At 50.1% G+C, this 24,031-nt stretch overlaps 2 protein-coding genes across 2 annotated transcripts; one reads left to right on the top strand and one right to left on the bottom strand.

Moving 5' to 3' along the window:
• Positions 1 to 7,163: 7,163 nt before the first annotated feature.
• LOC124235126 (vasodilator-stimulated phosphoprotein-like) lies at positions 7,164 to 14,845 on the bottom strand. Its single transcript, XM_046652741.1, has 3 exons — positions 14,786 to 14,845; positions 13,984 to 14,676; positions 7,164 to 7,221 (listed from the first exon to the last, which is right to left on the bottom strand). The coding sequence occupies exons 1-3, from the start codon at positions 14,843 to 14,845 to the stop codon at positions 7,207 to 7,209; spliced, it is 768 nt and encodes a 255-aa protein (XP_046508697.1). The 3' UTR covers positions 7,164 to 7,206.
• On the top strand, positions 14,570 to 23,021 carry VPS18 (VPS18 core subunit of CORVET and HOPS complexes). The gene is made up of 5 exons (XM_046655348.1): positions 14,570 to 14,934; positions 15,982 to 16,123; positions 18,777 to 18,868; positions 19,016 to 20,886; positions 21,687 to 23,021. The coding sequence occupies exons 1-5, from the start codon at positions 14,844 to 14,846 to the stop codon at positions 22,410 to 22,412; spliced, it is 2,922 nt and encodes a 973-aa protein (XP_046511304.1). The 5' UTR covers positions 14,570 to 14,843; the 3' UTR covers positions 22,413 to 23,021.
• The last annotated feature ends 1,010 nt before the right edge of the window (positions 23,022 to 24,031 follow it).

Raw genomic sequence — 24,031 nt, forward strand, 5'->3', positions numbered from 1 at the left:
CACTCATGATAATAATAATACAATAATTAGAGTGCACACTTTCTGAGCTTTCCAGTTAATTGGGTTACCAGAGGAGTGCTTGTATCCTGGGAGGGAGTTGGTGGCAAATCCAGTGGCCTGGGCTCAGTTGGCTTCATGGTGGCCCCCAGGACCGGATCCCACTAGCCAGCCTCAGCCCCCACGGTCCCACCCCCTCTATGTCCTCTGCCTCCTGGGCTTCTGCTCTGTCCTGCCCCCTCCCCCACACCCAGCCTTAGCCTCTGCTTCTCCCTGCCTTTCTCTCCACCACCTCTCCATCCAGCTGATCCCAACTACTAATTGATTCCCCCCTCAACTGTCTCTTTCTTGCCCAGACCTTGCATTCAAGTTCTGGCCCTTGAGTATTTTTGAAACACCTGCAGGAGTTGCCACCCAAAACGTTCATCTAAAAGGATTCTCTTCTTTCATTAATTGGGCTCCCCTCCTAACTTCGTTATTTCTGACAATGGTAGCACAATTCTCTCAAGTTAATGAAGTGGAAGGAGTTGGAGCTGAACACAAATCTTCCTTGACTTGAGGGAGGTTACGTCCTACCTGATAAACCCATCATAAGTTGAAAATATCATTAAGTCAAAAATTGCCTTCAGGGGCCGGCCCACTGGCACAGCAGTTAAGTTCGCACATTCCGCTTCTCAGTGGCCTGGGGTTCGCCAGTTCAGATCCCGGGTGCAGACATGGCATCGCATGGCACACCATGCTGTGGTAGGCGTCCCACATATAAAGTGGAGGAAGATGAGCACGGATGTTAGCTCAGGGCCAGCCTTCCTCAGAAAAAAGAGGAGGATTGGCAGTAGTTAGCTCAGGGGTAATCTTCCTCAAAAAAAGATAAAAAATTGCCTTCAATCCACATAACCTCTCAAACATCATCACTTAGCCTAGCCTACCTTAAACATGCTCAGAACACTTACATTAGCCTACAGTTGGGACAATCCTCTAACACAAAGCCTATTTTATAATAAAGAGTTGAACATCTCATGTAGCTTATTGAATACTGTACTGAAAGTGAAAAACAGAATGGTTGTCTGGGGACAGAATGGTTCTCAGCGTATGGGTTGTTCACCCTCCTGATCGAGTGGCTGACTGGGAGCTGCAGCTCACTGCCCCTGCCCGGCATCACGGAGAGTATTGTACCATATCACTAGCCTGGGAAAAGATCAAAATCCTAAATTCGAAGTATGATTTCTACTGGATGTGTATCGCTTTCGCATCACCATAAAGTTGAAAAATGGACCATCGTAAGTTGGGGACCGTCTGTAGTTTCCAAACCTCACAATGCACTTGGACTCCTTCCTCTGTTTCCTCCTCAATCCTTAGTCCTTTCATTGAAGTGCTTGGCTCGCCTCTTCCTTTTGGCATCCTTTGCCTCAATAATCCCCTCCTCCCTGCCACCCTGTCTTTGTTTTATTCATTTCTAGCACACCCAAGCTTCCTAATACAGCAGATTTCTTTTGTCACTCTCCCACTCAAAAACCTACAGCGAATCCCTGTTAGGCATTGGATAGAGCGTGCGAGTCCCTGCTGGGCATCCCTCACCCTCCAATCAGAGTACACCTCCAGGATGGGAGAAGCGGCCACTGAAAATGGTCCTTAAGAGAATTTTCAACAACATAGGAAAATGTTAAAAGATAATGTTAAATGATACAGAATTATATAAACAGTTTGAGTCTAAGTATTTTTAAAAAATGATGTAGAGTTAGAGGAAAAGAGAGTCCTACATGAAGGACATACCAAAATGTGGGGAGTCGTTACCACTAGGTGGGGAGCTTTCTGCCCGACGTACAGTGGGCCTCTCTGTTTTGCCTCACATGTAATGATCACTAAGCACATGTTAGCTATTGACATTATGCTGCTTATCTGCATTTTCTCCTTTTTCTACAGTGGATATGCTACTTTTGCAAAGAAAAAAGTTACTGAAATTTTAAAAACTATTTATTGTATATTTAGGAGAAAAACGATAGAGGAAATGCACCAACGTGTCAACAATGATTGCCTCTGGATAGCAAGATGAGGGATAGTTTGTTTTCATTCACTTGTTCATTCCGTGAGGTTCTTTGCGAACCCGCCGTGGGCCAGGCACTGTGGAAAGTGCTGAGGGCACAGCGGTGAATAACACAGGCCTCCTCTGTTCCCCGACCTTGCTCTGCCCCCATCAACCCCCCTTCTCTGAACTCACTGTCTGCTGCACTGATTATGAGAATTGAGAATGCTCTATGTTTCCTGGGAGCGTCCCTCACACTTCAAGCAGCTAGAGGACAAGGAAGTTCTCCTACAACTTCTGGCTCTTACTGCCCCAGCCCAGTGGCATCCCACTGGGTAGGAGCTTATTAAGGATTTGTGGAATGAACGAATAAATGAATGGTGAGGCATGGCTGCCAAATGATAAAAAGACTGGTGGGCAGCCCCACCTTCCCTCATGCCACAAATGCTTGTCCAAATGGGCAAGCCCTGGGCCCAGCCAAATCCTTAGTTGCTTCTCCCCAAAGACCTGCTCCACTGGCCCAAATTCTTCTCTGGACTGGCAGCTGGGGCCTGATACCAGTGAGGTCCATTCAAGTCTCTGGGGTTAACACTGGACCGTGGGCTATCCTTTGATGATGATCATCATCATGATGAACATTAGCGACTTTACAAAATGAGGACCCAATAAACCAGCGTTCAGTTAGTAATCATATCACTCCAAATTCTCTTCGTGGCATTGCTTTTATAAATTTGCACTTTACTTAGTTGTAATCAGGGATGATATTTAAATTATTTAGCAATTGGTATGTCCTCAAAGAGATGATAGCTCTTGTGTTGGCACAGCTTTTTAGAAGACCTCTCGTGTGCCTGAGATTAATCCTTCCACGGATGGGTCCTGGGGAGGAGTGATAGGGAGGGGCACACTCAGAGAAGTGGATTTTTTTTTTAAAGATTGGCACCTGAGCTAACATCTGTTGCCAATCTTCTTTTTCTTCTTCTTCTTCTCCCTAGAGCCCCCCAGTATGTAGTTGTATATTCTAGTTGTAGGTCCTTCTGGTTGTGGCATGTGGGATGCCACCTCAGTATGGCCTGACGAGCAGTGCCGTGTCCGCGCCCGGGATCCAAACCAGCGAAACCCTGGGCCACCGAAGCTGAGCGCGCGAACTTAACCCCTTGACCACGGCAGGCCCCAGGGAAGTGGATATTTCAACAGCTGGTGTGGCTAGCCTGCTGTGCACCTGCTGAACTTTATCAGTCTGGGTGGATTTGGAATGATTGTGAACCAAGCAAAGAGGGCTGGGAAACAGCCTGAAGAAACAGCAGGCGTCACGGCCAGAGGGGAAAGAGCCTGGTCTATTTTGGAATTAAAACTAGCTCAGCCTGGCTGAGGAAGAGTGGCGAGAAACGGGCTGGAAAGGGAGGCAGGAGCCGAGCCAGGCCACACCGCAGCTTCTCCTTGTTCCTTCCCGGGGAACAGCTAGGCCTCGAGTGACCAGGACAAAGGGGTGTCCCAGGACGCAGAATTTTCAGTGCTAAAACCAGGAGGGTTGGTTCCCCTAACTAGATGTCTTTTTGCTCCTGTTAGTGAACCAGCCTGCTCTTCAGAAAGACCGCAGCCCTTGAAACTAGAAACAGCAAGATTTTCCAAACAGACATGAAATCATCTTACACTATTTTTCATGAAAGTACTGATATGAAAGGTACTGGTTTTTGTTCACACTTAAGTTTGCATAAAGCTAGCATTTCTAAATCAAATTCCTTTCCCCTCCTTTATCTCAAATTACAATTTTGTGAACAAGAGACAGGTTAACTGGAGGTCAAAAGCCTGGGCTCTGGACCAAAGCACGTGGATAGGTATCTAGGTTTTGTTACTTCTTAGCTGTTGTCTTCTCCAGGCTGCAGTTTTCCTGTCAGTAAAACGGGATTAAAATAGTACCTATTTCGTAGAAAGTTGTAGGGATTAAATGCATTACAGAGAATGCTTAGAATAGTGCCCATACAGAGAGAGTGCTCTGCAGGGGGCACTATTATTATAATTATCTTCCCTCTGGGTCATGGCAAGTGTTTTTAGATGAAGTCAAGGCCCTGCCTGAGAATGAACAGTACAAATTTGTCAGGTAAGGTACGATTCAGAATTTTGTCTCACGTGACCCAGATAGGGAACACAAAAAGAAATTAGATTTTATTCACATCAGTCTAATATACTGGTACGGTCGTCCCTTGGTATCTGCGGGGAATTGGTGTCAGGACCTCCATGGATACCAAAATCCGCAGATGCTCAAGACCCTTAGCCGGCTTTCTGCAACCACAGGTTCCACATTCGAGGATTCAACCAATCGCAGACGGTAAACATAGTGCATGATCCGAGGTTGGTTGGTTGAATCCGTGGATGCGGAACCTACAGATACGGAGGGCCAACTATATGGTTATTATCTTTATTTTACTGATGAGGAAATTGAATCTCTATAGAGGTTAAGTGACTTGCCCAAGGCCTCATGGCTAAGAGAGAGCCAGGACTGCAGAGCCGAGGTCTGTCACACTAACAACACTCTCTTTTCAGTCCTCCCCTTAAGAATTATGGGCTACAAAGCGGGTTATCTACTATTTTATTATCTTTTGCCTTATAAACACTAAATACCATTCTGACATTTGGTCAGAGATGTTTTTAAAATTTGGTGTTGTAATCAACTTTATTGAGATATCATTTATGCATAGGATGCACACATTTTAAGTGTAGCGTTCAATGAGTTTTGACCAGTGTGTCCCCACCGCCACAATCAAGATACAAAACATTTCCATCTCCCCTAAAAAGTTCCTTCTTGCTCCTTTCTAGTCAACCCTCCATCCCACGCTAGGTCCCAGGCAAACACTGATCAGCTTTCCATCACTAAAGCTTAATTTTTGCCTGTTTTAGAATTTCAGATGGATAGAATCATACTCCATGTACTCTCTCACGTCTGGCTTCTGGAGCTCCGTATGTTTTGAGATTCATTCATGCTGTTGTGTGTAAAGGTAGTTGGTTCTTCTTTATTGCTGAATAGTATTCCATCGTATGGGGGGACCAGAGTTTGTCTATTCTCTTGTTGATAGACCATTTGAGTTGTTTCCAATTCGGGGCTATTATGAATGAAGCTGTTATAAACATTTGTGTACAAATCTTTGTGTGGACGTATGTTTTCTTTCGCTTGGGTAAATAACCAGGTATGGAATTGCTCGGTCATAAAGTAAGTGCATGTTAAGTGGCTGTTAATGGTTGCACCATTTTATATCTTCACCAGCACTGAGTTCCAGTTGCTTCACAACCTCACAGTGCTAAGTATTAGGGGTCTTTTTAAACATTTTGGATTTTATTGTTGTATTTTTACTACTATTTTTAATACAAAAATCTCATCATTTTTAAAAATTTGAAAACAGTTTCGGGGCCGGCCCCATGGCTGAATGGTTAAGTTCACGTGCTCTGCTGCAGTGGTCCAGGGTTTCGCCCGTTCAAGCCCTGGGCGCAGACATGGCACCGCTCATTGGGCCACACTGAGGAGGCATCCCACATGCCACAACTAGAAGGACCCACAACTAAAGATACACAACTATGTACCGGGGGGCTTTGGGACAAAAAGGAATAATAAAATCTTAAAAAAAAAAAAAAAACCAGTTTCTACAAAGGCCATGTGGGTGAGTACAGGCAAGTTTAATTCAGACATGTGCAGTGTGATATAGTGCACATGTGTAAACGCACATTAACATGTTAAGTCATGGGCTGGCCCGGTGGTGCGAGGGTTAAGTTCGCACATTCTGCTTCGGTGGCCCGCGGTTCACTGGTTTGGATCCTGGGTGCCAACATATGCACCGTTTGTTAAGCCATGCTGTGGCAGGTGTCCCACATATAAAGTAGAGGAAGATGGGCACGGATGTTAGCTCAGGGCCAATCTTCTTCAGCAAAAAAGAGGAGGATTGGCAGCAGATGTTAGCCCAGGGCTAATCTTCCTCAAAAAAAAAAAAAAAAACAAAATAAATAAAAACATGTCAAATCATGCCTCAATTCAACAGGACTTCCCAGGACTCACAGTTTGTCAGGTCTTATGATCTAAAAGGTTGGAGGCAGAAGGAGGGCTGGTTGTTAGATTTTATTGGGTTTTACATTAATCAGAGAAGGCTTCTTGGCTGAAGGATCTTTTTTTTTTTTTCAGAGTTTTGCGGGGGGTTTTTTGTTTGTTTTTATTTTTTCCTTTTTCTCCCCAAAGCCCCCCAGTACATAGTTGTATATTCTTCGTTGTGGGTCCTTCTAGTTGTGGCATGTGGGCCGCTGCCTCAGCGTGGTTTGATGAGCAGTGCCATGTCCGCGCCCAGGATTCAAACCAACGAAACACTGGGCCGCCTGCTGCAGAGCGTGCGAACTTAACCACTCAGCCACAGGGCCAGCCCCTGAAGGATCTTCTGAAATGAGTCCTAGACTAAGGGATAGACAAGAAGCACAGCAACCGGCTCTCAGGCAGTGCCCTGAAAACCATTATCCTCCAGATGCCTCTAAACGGACAGCGTCAAGGGTTTGGCTTTCAGAGAATCACAGAATGTTAGAGATGGTTTACAGCTGAGGAAAGGAGAGGAGCTCAGAGGAACTAGGTGACTTGTCCGACAGCATCTGGCTGAGTTAGGTTCCATTTCCTGAAAAGAAGGGGGACCTGGAAACAGCTCAGAGAGTGGTGCCAGGGAGAGCAAAGCCTGGGAGGGGTTCCTGGCAGAGGTGGTGCTGGCACAAAGCATAGACCCCACCAAGACCCCCATGCTTCCTAAAAGAAGTTTATAAAACTATACTGACAACTAAAACTTTTCTTTTTTAAAAAATTTTATTGAGGTCATAATAGTTTATAACTGTGAAATTTCAGGTGTACATTATTATTCGTCAGTCACCATATAAATGTGCCCCTTCACCCCTTGTGCCCACCCCCTTACCCCCCTCCCCTCTGGTAACCACTAATCGGTTCTCTTTGTCAGTGTGTTAGTTTATCTTCCCCCATGAGTGAAATCATGTGGCGTTTGTCTTTCTCTGGTTTATCTCACTTAACATCATACCCTCAAGGTCCATCCATGTTGTTGCAAATGGGACCATTTTGTCTCTTTTATCGCTGAGTAGTATTCTGTTGTATATACACACCACATCTTCTTTATCCATTCATCAGTAGCAGGGGCACTTGGGTTGCTTCCACATCTCGGCTATTGTGAATAATGCTGCAAGGAACATAGGGGTTCATGAGTCTCTTTGAATTGTTGATTTCAAGTTCTTTGGATAAACACCCAGTAGTGGGATAACTGGGTCGTATAGTATTTCTATTTTTAATTTTTTTTTTTTAAAGTATTTTTTTTTTTTAAGATTTTATTTTTTCCTTTTTCTCCCCAAAGCCCCCCGGTACATAGTTGTGTATTCTTCGTTGTGGGTTCCTCTAGTTGTGGCACGTGGGTCGCTGCCTCAGCGTGGTCTGACGAGCAGTGCCATGTCCGCGCCCAGGATTCGAACCGACGAAACACTGGGCCGCCTGCAGCGGAGCGCGCGAACTTAACCACTCGGCCACGGGGCCAGCCCCTCTATTTTTAATTTTTTGAGAAATCTTCATACTGTAAAACTTTTCGTTTTAAAACCAAATAGTTGCAAAGACTAACTTCTCGCATACTGTAAATATTAACGTTTAAACAAAACTGTTACCTCACTCTTATAAGTGGATGCATTAGAATCTAAATACCAAAGCAATTTGATACTCTCCCTCATCCATTTAAAAAATATATGAACAAGCTCTACTTTAACAGCTGAAAATTTTACATTATTCATTTTCTCTGTTTCCATTCGCACTGTAATACACATTATGCTTGAAAGTTTTTATTAATATATCATCCTAATTATTTGTAAATAGTCTATACATTTTTTGAACCTTATAATGTTGTGTTTCTTGATACTATAAGGCTCTTAATCTTAACATTGTTTTCTTTTGAATGAATATATTACAATTATGATTCAACTGATCAAAACATAAATATATTACACATTTTCATAATAATTACACATAAAAAGTAAAATTATATTAGAAATACATCCTTTGAGGGGGCTGGCCTGGTGGCACAGTGGTTAAGTGCACACATTCTGCTTCAGCGGCCTGTGGTTCGCTGGTTCAGATCCCGGGTGCGCACACGGCACCACTTGGCAAGCCATGCCGTGGTAGGCGTCCCACATATAAAGTAGAGGAAGGTGGGCACGGATGTTAGCTCAGGGCCAGTCTTCCTCAGCAAAAAGAGGAGGATTGGCAGCAGATGTTAGCTCAGGGTCAGTCTTCCTCAAAAAAACCCCCAAAACAAACAAACAACAAAAAACAATTAAAAAAAGGAGAATACATCATTTGATGAGATTCGTAGGGCTTTTTTGTTTTTATTTTCAATTAGTTCATGTCTTCGTGGACAGAATACTTGAGTGAGAGAAAGTTTACCATCAATTCTCTTTGGATATTTTGTTGTTTTGTGTTGATGTAAATGTGGAGAAATCTGTTCACACAGCTCGTTAGACGGAAATGGAAGGAGGTATATAGTACGGCAAGTTTACCTGATTACTTCACCCCCTTTCAAACTGTACACCAAAAATATTAGTGATTTTTTTTTCCAGTCAGCTAAAACCTGATTAAGTTTTCAAATCGTATTGAAATTAAAGAACTAGAAACCATTTGATTCACAAAGGACTTGACACCTGGTCTTTTTTTTTTTTTTTAAGATTTTATTTTTTCTTTTCCTTTCCTCCCAAAGCCCCTCCAGTACATAGTTATATATTTTCAGTTGTGGGTCCTTCTAGTTGTGGCATGTGGGACGCCATCTCAGCACGGCTTGATGAGCAGTGCCATGTCCACACCCAGGATTCAAACTGCCGAAACCCCGGGCCACTGAAGCAGAGCGCGCAAACTTACCCACTTGGCCACAGGGCTGGCCCCTGACACCTGGTCTTTATTCTCTCTGTGGGAACACTGACGATAATTCCAGTGGTCTCTTGGCTGGGCTCCCTGGGAATCTGTATGACCTGAAGCAATGCCCCAAGGGGTTCGGGTGCACTTTTCTTTTGAGAAGTAGGGGCGGGGGAGGGGGATGGGGACCTGGGGGTGGGGGGGCACGAACTGCCCCTTGCTCCCAGGTGCCTTCTCCTGCTGGTCACTTTTAGGAAAGAGCCCAGGGAAGCTGAGGCTCTGGACACTGATTCCCTTAAAACCATGTGGTGCCTGCGCCCCTGGGGAGAGCCTTCTGCGCCCCTAAGGACATGTGAATCCCAGTCTGAGGACTGCTGACCTGAGGATGCTTTATCTCCCACGTCAACAAGTGTCCTGGCCCCTCCCGCCCGGGGCCTTCTCTTGGGCCACCGGGCCTACATCCCCAGAAGGTGGTGGGAAGAAGGAGGCGGGCTGGGCCCATACATGCCTTGGGAGGGGCCTTGACGTTCATTCAGTGAGAGAGGGGATGACAGTAACAGGGAGGGGAGAAAGCTTTTTGAGAATTGGGGCGATTCAGGTAGGTTTGGAAACATCTGGAAGGGAACCAAACAGGAAGGAGAAGAGATTTACAGCCTCTTGGAAAGGGTTGTGAAGAGGCCGAGGGCCTTCTTTCCTTCAGCATGTTTTAACAGGAGCCAACAGTGCCCAGGGCCCTGCACCAGGAGCAGGTGTGCAGACACCTCTCCCTGCCCTCAGGGAGCTTATAGCAGAGGGCCCAGGGACAAGAGGAAGGGGGAGAGGAAGGGAAGGGGAAGAAGTGGTGGGGAGGAGGAGGGAGGGAGTGGAAGAAGAGGAGGGACAGGTAGAGAGGTAGGGAGGGGGGAAGAAGAGAGAGAGAGAGAGAGACAGACAGACAGACAGAAGTTACCAGGCAAGTGTAATGCAGGGTGATCATAATGTGGGACGATCGGCACAGAGGGCTGAGGGACCACCCCGAAGGGCCCTGATCCTGGCAAGGGGAGGACCATCAGGGAAGCCAGTCCAGAGGGAGCAAACCTCCAAGACCATACTCAAGTGTCTAGAGGGGCAGGGTGCACTCTGGGAATATCCTTAGATCAGCACTGAGAGATAACAGACCCGATAGAGTTTACCTGGCGATGAGGTGAAGGATGGCTCGGTTTCTTTAATAAGTCTTGTAGCTCTCTCTTTTAAAATGTATACACATATTATGCTGATTAAAAATTAAAGTTAAAAACAGATTTCTAAATCGCCCATGCAGAAGGATCCTGAGTGATTTAAACTTCACCCCCAAGGAAGCATTACCGCCCCCTCCGTAGCCGTGGGCTGTGTGCAGTGACCGCCTTCCAAAGAGGACCGTGTGGGAAGAGGGGAAGGAGTCACTCTACAGTGGAGAGACCTGACAAACACCACCTCAGCCGGGCGATCAAGGTCAACACCATCAGGGTTAAGTCACGGTGATGGTATGTACCCGTTGATATGATGTGATGATAATGAGACTTTACCTCCCAAAACCCTTAACCCCAGTCTAATCCTGAGAAAAGACAAATCCCAATGCAGAGCTTCCTACAAAACCCCTGCCCAGCCCTCCTCCAAACTGCCAAGGTCATCTAAGATAGGGAAAGTCTGAAATCTGCCGCAGTCCACAGGGCCTAAGGGGACACGACAACTAAACGTGAGGTGGGATCCTGGAACAGGAGGAGGACATCAGGGAAACACTAAGGACATCTGAAGCATGGACTTCAGTTAATAATAATGCATCAGTATTGGTTCACTAATTTTAACGTAAGATGTCCGTAGTAAGGGAAACTGGAGCGAGGTTTCTGGAAACTCTCACTATCTTTTCTACTATCTTCTCTACTACCTTCTCACTTATTCTGTAAATCTAAACCCATACTCAGAAAGAAAGTCTACTTTTAAAAACCGAATGACTCACTTAAATCAAGCAAATCATTCCTTTTGGTCTGGGTCTTCATTCCGTCAACAATTACTATGAACAGTTAACCTGTACTGAGCATTTTCTAGGAATAGGCACAGTGCCGAGTGATCTGCATCATATCCTATAATACTTACAGTGCTATCAGATAGATTTTTCTCATTTCACAAAGGTAGAAACTGAAGCATGAGAAAGCTCGTTTTTGCAATTCTCTTGTAAATATGTATTAGTGAGTTAGTGACTGCCCCCGTGGGGGTCTCACGTGCAACTGTCCAGACTGGGCTCAGTCCTGTGACCTCTGCACCGCCCCCGACCCCAGCTCTTCCTCCTCCTGGAAGGTGGTGACACTGCACCATTGGCCAGGTCTCCCCAGGAGTTGTCCTGCACTCCCTGCCCCCAACCCCGCACAACTAACTTGATGCTAAGTCCAGTGGGCCCCTCCTCAGAAATGTCTCCCCGGAGTCTTCCTAGTCTAATCTCTCTTTCTCTGGGTTGGGCTCTCACCTCCTCTCTGCTTCTGCCCGAGGTCTCATCCTCTCTGATGGGGACTCCACCCAAGCCACCACCCATCCTTCTAGAGGCCGCATCTGATGATCTCATCCCCAAACAAAGCCTTCTGGTGGCCCTGTCAATAACTTTCACAATCTGGCCACAGCTGGGTCCACTGCCCTCCTCCCACGGGCTCCAGCTTTCCCCCTAGACTTCATATTGATTGCAGGTCTTTGCTCCTGGTTCTCTTGAGTCCTCCCTAATGCCTCCCTTTTTTTGTCCTTGGAAATTGTACATGCCCTTCAAGTGTTAGTTCACCTGGTTTCGTACACCAATCCTCTTTCTCTGTGGCCCAGCCCTTACTCTCCTGGCAGCTGCCACATGGATTCTGAGGGTTAAGAGCTCGTGGTTCTGTAGCTCCAGCTGTGAGTTCCCTAAGGCACCTGTGTATTCCTGTGCTCAAGAATGTTTAGGTTATTCCCCACAATCAGCATCTGTGATATCAAAGCAAAATGCCCACGCTTCATAATTAGGTGACAGTAAGTGGCCCGGACAAGAAAAGCCATGGCAGTTCTGAGGGGCAAGTTGTGGTCTAGAGAGGTTTCCCGGAGGAGGTGGACTTGAGAGTAATTATCAGATTAAAGCCGCATTTAGAGTTTATTGAGCACATGCTCTATGTCTGACGTTAGGCTATAGCAATGAGCTTTCACCTAGATCACCTCATTTACTCTTCAACACAGACGTACTAACTAAGTATCGTTACATCATTTCTGTAGATGAGGAAACTGAAGCTAAGAGCATCATATGTGCCATGTCACAGCTAGTGAGTAATTGGGCCGGGACAGGACAGCTGGTCTCTGGCTCTTACTCCAAAGTCCAGCCTAAGGATTGAAGAATGACGATGTGGAGGAGTACTGCCATAATCAATTCAACAGGAAGGATGGACTGAGTCTGTAGCAAGCGAGGCCCACTTAAGCCCCACCCCATACATCCCAGAGAGCAGTGGTACTCAAGAGGGAGGCTTTGGGGATAGCAAGGAGGTGGCTGGAAGAATTCTGTGTCCCTGAGACATCCCTCCTATGCTGGGACCCGCTCCATGCAGAGGGACACTCTGCAAAGTCCAGACCTGAAGAATCACCTGTACCCCCCTCCCTCAGCTTACATCCGGAGCGTGGGCATTGTGGTGGTGAACGCTTCAGCATCTGCTTGGATTTGAATATTGCCTCCTTCCCCACTTCCTGGTCAGATGACCTTGGACAAATTTCTCCACCATTCTGAACTTCAGCATCCGCTTTTGTAATGTGGGGGAAAGAGCAGTGCCTACTTCACAGCGTTAGTGTGAGGGTAAAATGAAATAATGAATATTAGGAACTTAGTGTGGGTCTTGGCACATTGTTGTACTCAGTAAAGGTACCTTTTATGATTATCTGACCTTTGCCTGGACCTAATGCAATCAGCAGGTGATCTGGGGTGGAGCCTTATGCACGGAGCAGGGCAGTGCTCTGCCTGGGATCACCTTTCCCAGGGCAGAAACCTCCTGCCTACCGCCCAAGTCGGCCAAATTCCTTCCTGGGACCTAGCCTGCAGGGCGTGGCCCCAGCAGCGTCGCAGGCCCGGGGCGGAGAAGCGGGACGGGGGTGCGGCGGGAAGTTATCTTGGATCACTTATCTTGTCGCCCCCTCCCGGGCCAGGGCCACTCCACCCAGGGGGCGCTTGTTGGGGGCAGGTGAGAGCCCAGTCCTCCGCTCCTGGCAGGGAAGTTCTGCGACAGTAGAGTGACCACACAATGTACGGTGCAAACCTGGACGCTTTTGAGAGTTAAGGGGGCGCTCTTAGTCATTACGCGGGTGCTTCCCGTTAAAGCCAGGACAGCGGTGACCCTGGCCAAGAGCCTTCCACTTTAGCAAGGTAGATCCCATGGGCCCCAGAAGGAAACAGACTCCGTCGGGGTCGCCGAGGCGGGTGGAAGAAGGAAAGCCAACCGCAGTCGGCACCGGAACCCTCGCGGTTCTGCCACTTAGGACTCCTCATGTGCCTCCAACATCACTTGTCCCTTGTTCCTCCCAGGTTTTGCCGGTATTTGTTCCCCGCTCCTCCGAGCTCCCACAGCGCTGTGGCCACGTCCCTGTTTACGCCCCACGAGGGCAGAGATTTTTGTCTCTACCGTGCTCCCAGAGCCAGGAAAAGTGCCTGGCACAGAGCGTGCGCTCACTTGTGGAACCAGTGTGCTTCCTATCGCTTTTCTAGCATTAAGTACCTATTTACTGGCCCATCGTCCCTGCTGGATTATGACCTTCAAGGACGGTATTGTACTTATCTCTGTGACCCCAGCACCTAGCCCAAGGCCAGGCACAGAGTAACTGCTCAACACCATTTTGGTTAATGAGCGAATGGAAGTGGCCAAGCACTCCTTAGCGGTGCCTCATGATCTCTGCCTCCTCTCTGTCTCCCCTCACACAGAGGAAGCATTACGGAGCAAGCTAGAAGCAGATTAAGAAGCACATGGCTTCCCGCTGGCCGGCCCACCAGCGCGGCCACTTTCTGGAGGCTGGTGGGCCCCTGGAGTTGGGAGGAGAGGCCAGGACTGCTTACCTGTGCCTTGTGAAGCAGGGTCAAGACAGCGATTAGATCGCGGAACGGGAGGTTCTCCTGCAGACCTAGGGCAGCAGGCTCTTTAGAAAGGTGGGAGCGGGAGCCAGACAGGGAGGCTGAGCGGTCCATCTGAGAGAGGGAGGGAAGCCTGGGCATGAAAGGTGCTGGGGACCGGCTCCGAGGCTGCGGCTGGACAGCGCTGGGCGGGTTGCAGAGGGGGCTGAGGAAGCCGACATTGCCGCCTAGTGTCAAGGCCGGGAACTGCAGCAGGGTCTGGAGGGAGGGGCTGGCGTTCCGCAGGGCCGGCTCTCCACCCCGCTCGCCTCCAGGTCGGAAGCGTTCAGGGCTCCGCCCCCAGGCCGAGCCCTGCCCCAGGCCGAGCCCTGCCGCAGCGCTCCCGGCTCCCGCCAGCCAGCGCAGACTGGGCCCCGGCCCCGCCCCCGCAGGTCGCACCACGCCTCCGGGGGGCCGGCGGGGCGACGTTCCCGCACGAGCGTGCGTGGGGGGGGGAGGGGGAGAGAACCCGGAAGTTACGTAATAGGCGCGCGTCCCGGGGGCGGGAGTCAGCTGAGCTGCCGGGGCGAGGTTGGGACCGCCTGCATCGGCGGAGGGGAGCCGGTGGTCTCTTGGGGGAGGGAGCAGGGTGCAGAACTGCGCCACGTTTAAGGGGGCGGGCCCGCCGGTCTTCCCGCTCTATAAGGCAAGAGGGAGAAGATCCTCAGGGTTTTAAAGGGGAGGAGTCGGCGGCGGAGTGGCAGAATCTGTCAGGTCCCTGTCGAGGCTGGGGAGCCGCAGCTTTTACTCTGGGGCGACCGGGATCCTTGGGGGGAACCCTGTTGTAATCCCAGAAGCCGGGCACCATGGCGTCCATCCTGGATGAATACGAGGACTCCCTGTCCCGCTCAGCCGTCTTGCAGCCTGGCTGCCCCAGCGTGGGCATCCCCCACTCGGGTAAGGGAGGGAAGGGCGCCGCTGCCCTTCTTGGCCCTCTTGGCCCTCTTGGCACCTGCGGGGGAGGAGCGGGGAGGGTGGCTCCGAGAGCTCGGTTCACCTCCTTCACATGCAGTCCGGAGCTAGGCCCCTGATTCTCTTAAGGCTCTGTGGATGGTCGAAGTTTGGAAGAGCAGCAAGAGCAATCGCGTGATCTAGGCCCTACACTTAGGGTCCTTCTAAGAGGGAACCGGGACCCAGATAAGGAAGTGACTTGCCTGCATGGCCGCAGTTGGGAGAACTGAGAATAGGCTCCAGGTTTCACCTGGTTCTGTGCTTTTCTCGCCAGGCCCCTTCTGGAGGTGGGAGGAAGAGAGTGGGGGAAAGAAACTGAGGAAAGGGGAGTGTTGTAGGGGAGGGGGGATGGTCCTGGAGGGAACTTTGTCACTGAACAGGGAAAAATGAAGTGTTTTAGGCCTTTGCTAGAGCTGGGTGCAGCCTGGAGTTGTGGGGAAAATTTGGTAGAAAGTAGTAGAGTTGGCAGAGGGGATGAAGTGCGGGGATATTTTGAGCAACGGTAATGGGAGTTAAGGCTGGAGAGAGAGCAGCTGCAGTTTGTTAACCAACTGATGGGAGGGTCCCCAGGGCTCCCTCTGCCCTTGTTCTCCTGGAGACTCACTGAGAGCATTACTGCATGGTCAAGGAGGAGGGGAAAGAGTGGAACTAGACTCTAGTTGAGCTGGGGTGGCTGGGCCAAAGATTGATAAGGGAGAAAGCCCAACCCCTTCCTCCCATTACCAGTGGGGACAGGTGCATCGTGGTGTGACAGCATCCCAAGGGCTCAAAGAATCAACCCCTCCCTGCTGTCAGAAGTGTGGGAAAAGCCCAGGACCCCTAATGGAGAGGTGATTGACAAACTACTTGATATATTGATATTAAACTGTTAACCAAGGTCCTGGGGTAGGAATATGCTGGGAAAGTGGAGAGGAGCCCTGTTTCGTTGCTGCCTCTCCTTGCCCTTTCTCAGTCTTTCCCACAGCAAACCTTTTCTTTGCTCCTCACCTGCAGGGTATGTGAATGCCCAGCTGGAGAAGGAAGTCCCCATCTTCACGAAGCAGCGCATTGACTTTACCCCTTCCGAGCGGATCACCAGTCTTGTTGTCTCCTGCAATCAGCTCTGCATGAGCCTGGGCAAGGATACACTGCTCCGGTAACTGAGGCCCAAAAGGTTTAGGAGTAGGGAGTGGATTGGTGGTGTTTGGGGGACTGTTAGCTCACTGGGGCCTTTCTTCCACTCTGGGCTGGTAAAGCAGTGGATTTGGAGTTTTCAGGAAATACCCTGTCCCTTCCCAGAGAGAACCAGTGTAGTGTAGTAGCTAAGAATCAGATAGACCTGGACTCAGATCCCAGCTCTACCATTTACCAGCTGTGGAATCTTCTCTAATGTGTGCCTTCATCTGTTAAAGATAGTACCATCCCGCAAGTTAGTCATATAGATCAGTGGAACTGTCTAAGTCCTGAAATAAATCCACTATAATGGAAATTATATCTCACTAAAACTGGAAATAAAAATGAATAAATAGATGGAAATAATATATGACAAAGGTGTCAGCAAAATTGTTTATCTATCCAGAATAATCATTTGGGTAAAACAGAGCTAAGCCTCTTTTACAAAAATGAATTCTAGGTGGAATACTTATTTAAATATAAAAAATAATGTGAATATTAAAAGAACATTTAATAAATTTCTATCTTCTTGGCCTGAAGGGAGACCTTCTTACGTAAGCTAAAAAATCCAGAAGCCACAGGGAAAAAGGTAGATATATCTAACTACATAGTAATTTTATGACAAAATAAAAACAAAAAAGCACTATGAATTAGGTCAACACAAAAGATGGTGGGAAAATAATCTGTTTCACAAATAACTAAAGGTTTACATTCTTGTTCCTTAAAAAACCGTTACAAATTAATAAGAAAAAGAGAATTCAGTGGAAGAGGGAGGCAAAGAATGTAAACAAGCAGTTCACAGAAAGGGCACTTTGGATTTCCAGTAAAAGCTGAGAATATTCTCAGTCTCTGGGAAATGCAAATTAAAAAAACAATAAGATACCATTTTTTTTAACCCATCAGATTGGCAAAAATTAAAAACTAGTGTATAGTGCTGGTGAAGATACACAGAAGTGGACTCTCACACATTGCTGCTGAGAGTATAAATTGCCACCATGTTTTGGAAAAGTAATCTGGCAATGTTTGTTAAAATTTTATTTATTTATTTTAAAGGTTTTATTTTTCCTTTTCTCCCCAAAGCCCCCTGGTACATAGTTGTGTATTTTTAGTTGTTGGTCCTTCTAATTGTGGCATGTAGGACGCCGCCTCAGCATGGCCTGATGAGGAGTGCCATGTCTGCGCCCAGGATCCGAACCGGCGAAATCCTGGGCCGCCAAAGCAGAGCACGAGAACTTAACCACTCGGCCAGGGGCCTGGCCCTGTGTTAAAATTTTAAATACCTCTAATTTTGACCCAGCAATCCCACTTTGGGGAATACATAGCTATAAAAAGGAAGGTACCAATTTGCAAGGCTACAGATACAAGGAGAGTGATAGCAGTATTATTTGTGGTAGGAAAAACTGGACCCAAGCTGAATGCCCATCAACAGGAAGATGGTGATTAAATTATGGTTCAGCCGTAAAAGGGAATATTATTCAGTTATTAAAACACTGAGTTAGAACTGTATCTGTTGACCCAGTGGATTGTTCATGAAATATCATTAACTGAGAAAAGCAAGTTACAAATTAGTATCATACACATATATACACAATATGAAGGCATTTTTGTAAAAACAGTGACAAAACAGCCCTGTTTATGTTATGAGCATGGAGAAAGATGTTAACCTCAGTTTTCTCCATTGGGAATGAAGTGTTAGAGAAGAAAATCATTAACTTTTTCTTTATACATATTTTCAATTTGATTCTTTAATTAGAATGAGCGTGTACTTTGAAAAGAATTTAATAAAATAAACAGGAGCACCCCTCAAAGTTATTATGAAGATTAATGCAGATAATACTAGATTAAGCTCTTGGCATGGTGCTGGGTATATAGAAAGTGCCCAGTAACCATTAGCTACCATTCATTGTTCCCTTTTGACCCCAGCAATTTGGGATACCCCTGCCCATCTTCCCGGCTGCACTGTAGATGTGTGGAGCAGAGGGAAAAGACATCTGCTTAGTCACTGCTCAAAATGAGGTGGGGGAATTCTCAGCCAAGAGTTCTTTCTTTTTTCTGCTTTATCTCTCCACATCCCCCAGGTACATAATTCTATATTTTAGTTGTGGGTCCTTCTAGTTGTGGCATGTCGGATGCCGCCTCAGTGTGGCCTGAAGACCAGTGCCAGGATGTCTGCACCCAGGATCCGAACTGGTGAAACCCTGGGCTGCTGAAGTGGAGCATGCGAACTTAACCACTCGGCCATGGGGCCAGCCCCTCAGAGCCGAGTGTTCTTAAGTAGGCCCCTGTATGTGTTTCAGAGTGCCTTTGGGGATTGCATTCAGAATTTTATGTGTAGGGGCCAGCCCAGTGGTGTAGTGGTTAAGTTCCCGTGCTCTGCTTCGGTGGCCCAGGGTTGGCTGCTTCAGATCCCAGGCACGGACCTACGTACCGCTTATCAAGCCATGCTGTGGCAGGTGTCCCATATATAAAGTAGAGGAAGATGGGTGTGGATGTTAGCTTGGGACTAATCTTCCTCAAAAAAAAAAAAGCATTTTATGCATATATGTAGATTTCAGGGAAGAGAGGCTGTGGCTTTCATCAGATTATAAAGAGGTCTGTCCTTCTCTGGAGTGATGTTGTGCCTCTTATCCTGACAGCATTGACTTGGGCAAAGCAAACGAACCCAACCATGTGGAGCTGGGGCGCAAGGATGATGCCAAAGTTCACAAGATGTTCCTGGACCATACTGGTAAGTGGTGGCGGAGGTCTGAAGTTGGGGGAGTTGGCGCTGAGTGTAAGTCCCTGCCTTGGGTGGGTGGGATCTGGGGGGAGGGACATGGGGGAGGCTAAGGGCAATGGCAGCATCCTCTAGGGTGCCATGCTCTCCCCACTCCAGGCTCTCACCTGCTGATTGCTCTGAGCAGCACTGAGGTCCTCTACGTGAACCGTAATGGACAGAAGGTCCGGCCCCTGGCACGCTGGAAGGGGCAGCTGGTGGAGAGTGTGGGCTGGAACAAGGCACTGGGCACTGAGAGCAGCACAGGCCCCATCCTGGTCGGCACTGCCCAAGGCCAGATCTTCGAAGCAGAGCTCTCAGCCAGCGAGGGTGGGCTTTTTGGCCCTGCCCCGGATCTCTACTTCCGTCCATTGTATGTGCTAAATGAAGAAGGGGGTCCCGCGCCTGTGTGCTCCCTTGAGGCCGAGCGGGGCCCTGATGGCCGTGGCTTTGTTATCGCCACCACTCGGCAGCGCCTCTTCCAGTTCATAGGCCGAGCAGCAGAGGGAGCTGAGGCCCAGGGCTTCTCAGGGCTCTTTGCTGCCTATGCTGACCACCCACCCCCTTTCCGTGAGTTCCCCAGCAGTCTGGGCTACAGCGAGTTGGCCTTCTATACCCCTAAGTTGCGCTCTGCACCCCGGGCCTTCGCCTGGATGATGGGGGATGGCGTGCTGTATGGAGCATTGGACTGTGGGCGTCCTGACTCCCTGCTGAGTGAGGAGCGAGTCTGGGAGTACCCAGAGGAGGTAGGTCCTGGGGCCAGCCCACCCCTGGCCATCGTCCTCACCCAGTTCCACTTCCTGCTGCTGCTGGCGGACCGGGTGGAGGCGGTGTGCACGCTGACAGGGCAGGTGGTGCTGCGGGACCACTTCCTGGAGAAGTTTGGGCCGCTGAAGCACATGGTGAAGGACTCCTCCACGGGCCACCTGTGGGCCTACACTGAACGGGCTGTCTTCCGCTACCATGTGCAGCGGGAGGCCCGGGATGTCTGGCGCACCTACCTGGACATGAACCGCTTCGACCTGGCCAAAGAGTATTGTCGAGAGCGGCCGGACTGCCTGGACACGGTCCTGGCCCGGGAGGCTGATTTCTGCTTTCGCCAGCGTCGTTACCTGGAGAGCGCCCGCTGCTACGCCCTGACCCAGAGCTACTTTGAGGAGATCGCCCTCAAGTTCTTGGAGGCCCGACAGGAGGAGGCTCTGGCTGAGTTCCTGCAGCGAAAACTGGCCGGTTTGAAGCCAGCCGAGCGTACCCAGGCCACGCTGCTTACCACCTGGCTCACGGAGCTCTACCTGAGCCGGCTCGGGGCTCTGCAGGGTGATCCAGAAGCCCTGAACCTCTACCGGGAGACACGGGAGCGCTTCCGTGCTTTCCTCAGCAGCCCCCGCCACAAGGAGTGGCTCTTCGCCAGCCGGGCCTCCATCCACGAGCTGCTCGCCAGCCATGGGGACACGGAACACATGGTGTACTTTGCTGTGATCATGCAGGACTACGAGCGGGTGGTGGCATACCACTGCCAGCATGAGGCCTACGAGGAGGCCCTGGCCGTGCTTGCCCGCCATCGTGACCCTCAGCTCTTCTACAAGTTCTCGCCCATCCTCATCCGTCACATCCCCCGCCAGCTGGTGGACGCCTGGATTGAGCTGGGCAGCCGGCTGGATGCCCGGCAGCTCATCCCTGCCCTGGTAAACTATAGCCAGGGCGGCGAGGCCCAGCAGGTGAGCCAGGCCATCCGCTACATGGAGTTCTGCGTGAACGTGCTGGGCGAGACTGAGCAGGCCATTCACAATTACCTGCTGTCTCTGTATGCCCGAGGCCAGCCAGCCTCTCTGCTGGCCTACCTCGAGCAGGCCGGGGCCAGCCCGCACCGCGTGCATTACGACCTCAAGTATGCGCTGCGGCTCTGCGCTGAGCACGGCCACCACCGTGCTTGTGTTCATGTCTACAAGGTCCTGGAGCTGTATGAGGAGGCTGTGGATCTGGCCCTTCAGGTGAGCAAATGAGGCTTGACCCCATCCAGGAGAGGGGCCTGGAGAGCAGTAGCTTCAGATACTGAAGGGGGATGGGGGGCTCTGGCCAGCAGGTACTGGCTTCCCTTGCAGAGAGGTGTTGTAGTGTAGAGGTTAAGAACATGAACTCTGAAGTCAGGGTTTGAATTCTGGTCATGCCACTTGCCTAAGCTGTGTGGCCTCAGTCTAATTTCTGAACCTCTCTGTGCCTCAGATAATTCAGCTGTGAAATGGGGGTACTATCATAGTGCTTACCTCATAGGGTTGATTAAATTACTGTATATGAAAAGCACTCAGAACAGTGCCTGGTACAAAGGTAATTCTATGTACAAGCTAGCTATTGCATTATGGTTGCAATTGCAGAAGGGGAAGGTGCTGAGTTCCGTTTCTCAAATCATGAATCATCTCCTGCCTTAGGATCACATGAAGTGCTATTTAAAATGTTAGTGTCTGGATCTGAACCCAAGACTTACTGAATCAGAATGTCTGAGGGTGGGGGTCCAAAAATCTGTATTTTGACTATGTTCCCCAGGTGATTTTTAAATTCATTAACACTGAATCCCCTTCATCGTAAGTAGTTTTTACATAGCTGTGACAGGGACAGGTCCATTACTGACATAACTTCCTATCCTGGCCCCCAACCTTGCTTGCTGCCAGGGATCTGGGAATCCTGCACTGGGGCTTCTCCTCAGGCCCAGGTTCTCCCTGGGCATCTGTCTCTCTCAGTCTCTATCCGGGGCGGGGGGGACAGCTTGACCCCAACACTCATGGTCTCCCCACAGGTGGACGTGGACCTGGCTAAGCAGTGTGCTGACTTGCCCGAGGAAGATGAGGAACTGCGCAAGAAGCTGTGGCTGAAGATCGCACGGCACGTGGTGCAGGAGGAGGAAGATGTGCAGACGGCCATGGCCTGCCTGGCCAGCTGCCCCCTGCTCAAGATTGAGGATGTGCTGCCCTTCTTTCCGGACTTTGTCACCATCGACCACTTTAAGGAGGCGATCTGCAGCTCGCTTAAAGCCTACAACCACCACATCCAGGAGCTGCAGCGGGAGATGGAGGAGGCCACAGCCAGCGCCCAGCGCATCCGGCGAGACCTGCAGGAGCTGCGGGGCCGCTATGGCGCCGTGGAACCCCAGGACAAATGTGCCACCTGCGACTTCCCCCTGCTCAACCGCCCTTTTTACCTCTTCCTCTGTGGTCACATGTTCCATGCTGACTGCCTGCTGCAGGCCGTGCGGCCTGGCCTGCCAGCCTACAAGCAGGCCCGGCTCGAGGAGCTGCAGCGAAAGCTAGGGGCCGCCCCACCCCCTGCCAAGGGCTCTGCCCGGGTGAAGGAGGCGGAGGGTGGGGCTGCCGCTGGGGGGCCCAGCCGGGAACAGCTCAAGGCTGACCTCGATGAACTGGTGGCCGCTGAGTGTGTGTACTGTGGGGAGCTGATGATCCGCTCTATCGACCGGCCCTTCATCGACCCCCAGCACTACGAGGAGGAGCACCTCAGTTGGCTATAGGAAGGTGTCACCCCTGATGGGTGGGCAGGCAGTCGGGGGTAACTACTGCCCCCTCTTGGGATGGCCACCCCATAGTCGGTGCTCAGTCATCTGGAGACTGCTGGGCCATGACTGTGTTGAGGGCGTAGAATTATAGCTGTTGCCCTTGAGGCGTCAGCTATGAGTGCATTTTGCCGGCTGCCCGTGCTGTTCAGAGCCGCCTTGGGGCTGCTGTTATGCCGGGCTGTTAGCCTGCCTCCCAGTGGAGGGCCTGGGCCTGGAGAAGTCAGAATTCTGACCCATTACTGTCCCCCCTCCATCTAACAGCTCTCCTTTCCTTGTCCCTCCCCACACGCAGCCTGTTCACCTTCTAGAGTGAGAGTACCATTCTTCCTTTTCACTCTGTGCCTCTTCTCCCTCAGAGGTGTCTGCCCCTAGGTCCCAGAAGTGAAAAGACAGCCCCTCGGAGTCCTAGGCGTTGGGGGTGGGAAAGGTGGTGCTGAGGCGTGGCATGCTCTTGTGCACAGTGTCTGGGGCTCCAGGGTGAGGCGTGCCCTGGGCCTGAGGGCCTCATGGAGGACAGTGGGAGATGGCGATGGGGGTGGCGAGCATTAAACTGTCTGCACTGTGCTGGTGGCTCTGGAGTTGATGGCTTTGTTGATGCTGGGCTGAGAGGTATGTGAGTGGTCTCCAGGCGGGGCTGGAGTGCCACAGGGAGGCTGCCAGGGCTCTGCATCCCTTCAAACCTTGGCCCTCACTCCTTCACCTGGAGATTTGACAGGACGATTTTGCCATTTCTGCTCGCTTCCTTGTCCCTCCATCCTCTCTGACTCCAGGCTTCTGTTGGGAATTACGGCCCACCATCCTGTCTCGAGGTCGAGACTGTTCTTCCCTCTGGCCAGCAGGTGGTGCTGCTCCCCACAGAATCCTCCGCACTCAGGCAGCTCGGGGCGCTGATTTCTCAAGTCACCTTCTCCACTAGAGCTTCCTCAGTCTGGTCCCTCCCTAGCTGTCCCAAGAATTTTCTGGGAGTCTCCACTGCCTAACCAGAAATCTCATTCTTCCTCCCGCTACTCGCCCTTAGCATGCTGGATTTTCCTTGCCCAGATCCCTGGATCCCAGCATTCCCAGCTGCTTCCTGGCTTTGATTCTGCCCTTGCACTCTCTGGCATTTATTGTTGAGACTGCCACTGCCACCATCCATGGCATTTGGAAGATCTGTTTTCTCCCCATCTAGCTCCTGTGACCTGCCCCTCCCCCCAGATTACACTTCTTCAGTTGTAGCTGGAGGCTAAGCCCTAGGGAGTTCTGGAGCAGGACCTTCCTGTGACATCAGCTGAGCACCCTTTGCACCCTGGACTGGTGTTCATAGTCCACTACCTGGCTCTCTGGGTGTGGTCTGTCAGCTGCCCAGGCTGAAGCAAAATCATGAGTGTTCCTGGAATCAGGCTGGGGTCAGGCCACCTGGCTGGTGACTGCAGGCTTCTTTCCCCTGCAGCCTAATCCTCTTCCAAAACTTGTCTCCTGCAGTTCTGGTGGAACCTTGCCCTGCCGTGCTCCCCAGCCACTAGAACAGGGTCTCTTCATGCACTCTGCCAACCGACAGGGCTAGAAGCTGCCCATCTTTGATAAGCCTCAGA

Source organism: Equus quagga, chromosome 2 (genome assembly GCF_021613505.1).
Source record: "Equus quagga isolate Etosha38 chromosome 2, UCLA_HA_Equagga_1.0, whole genome shotgun sequence".
Classification (NCBI taxonomy): Eukaryota; Metazoa; Chordata; class Mammalia; order Perissodactyla; family Equidae; genus Equus; species Equus quagga.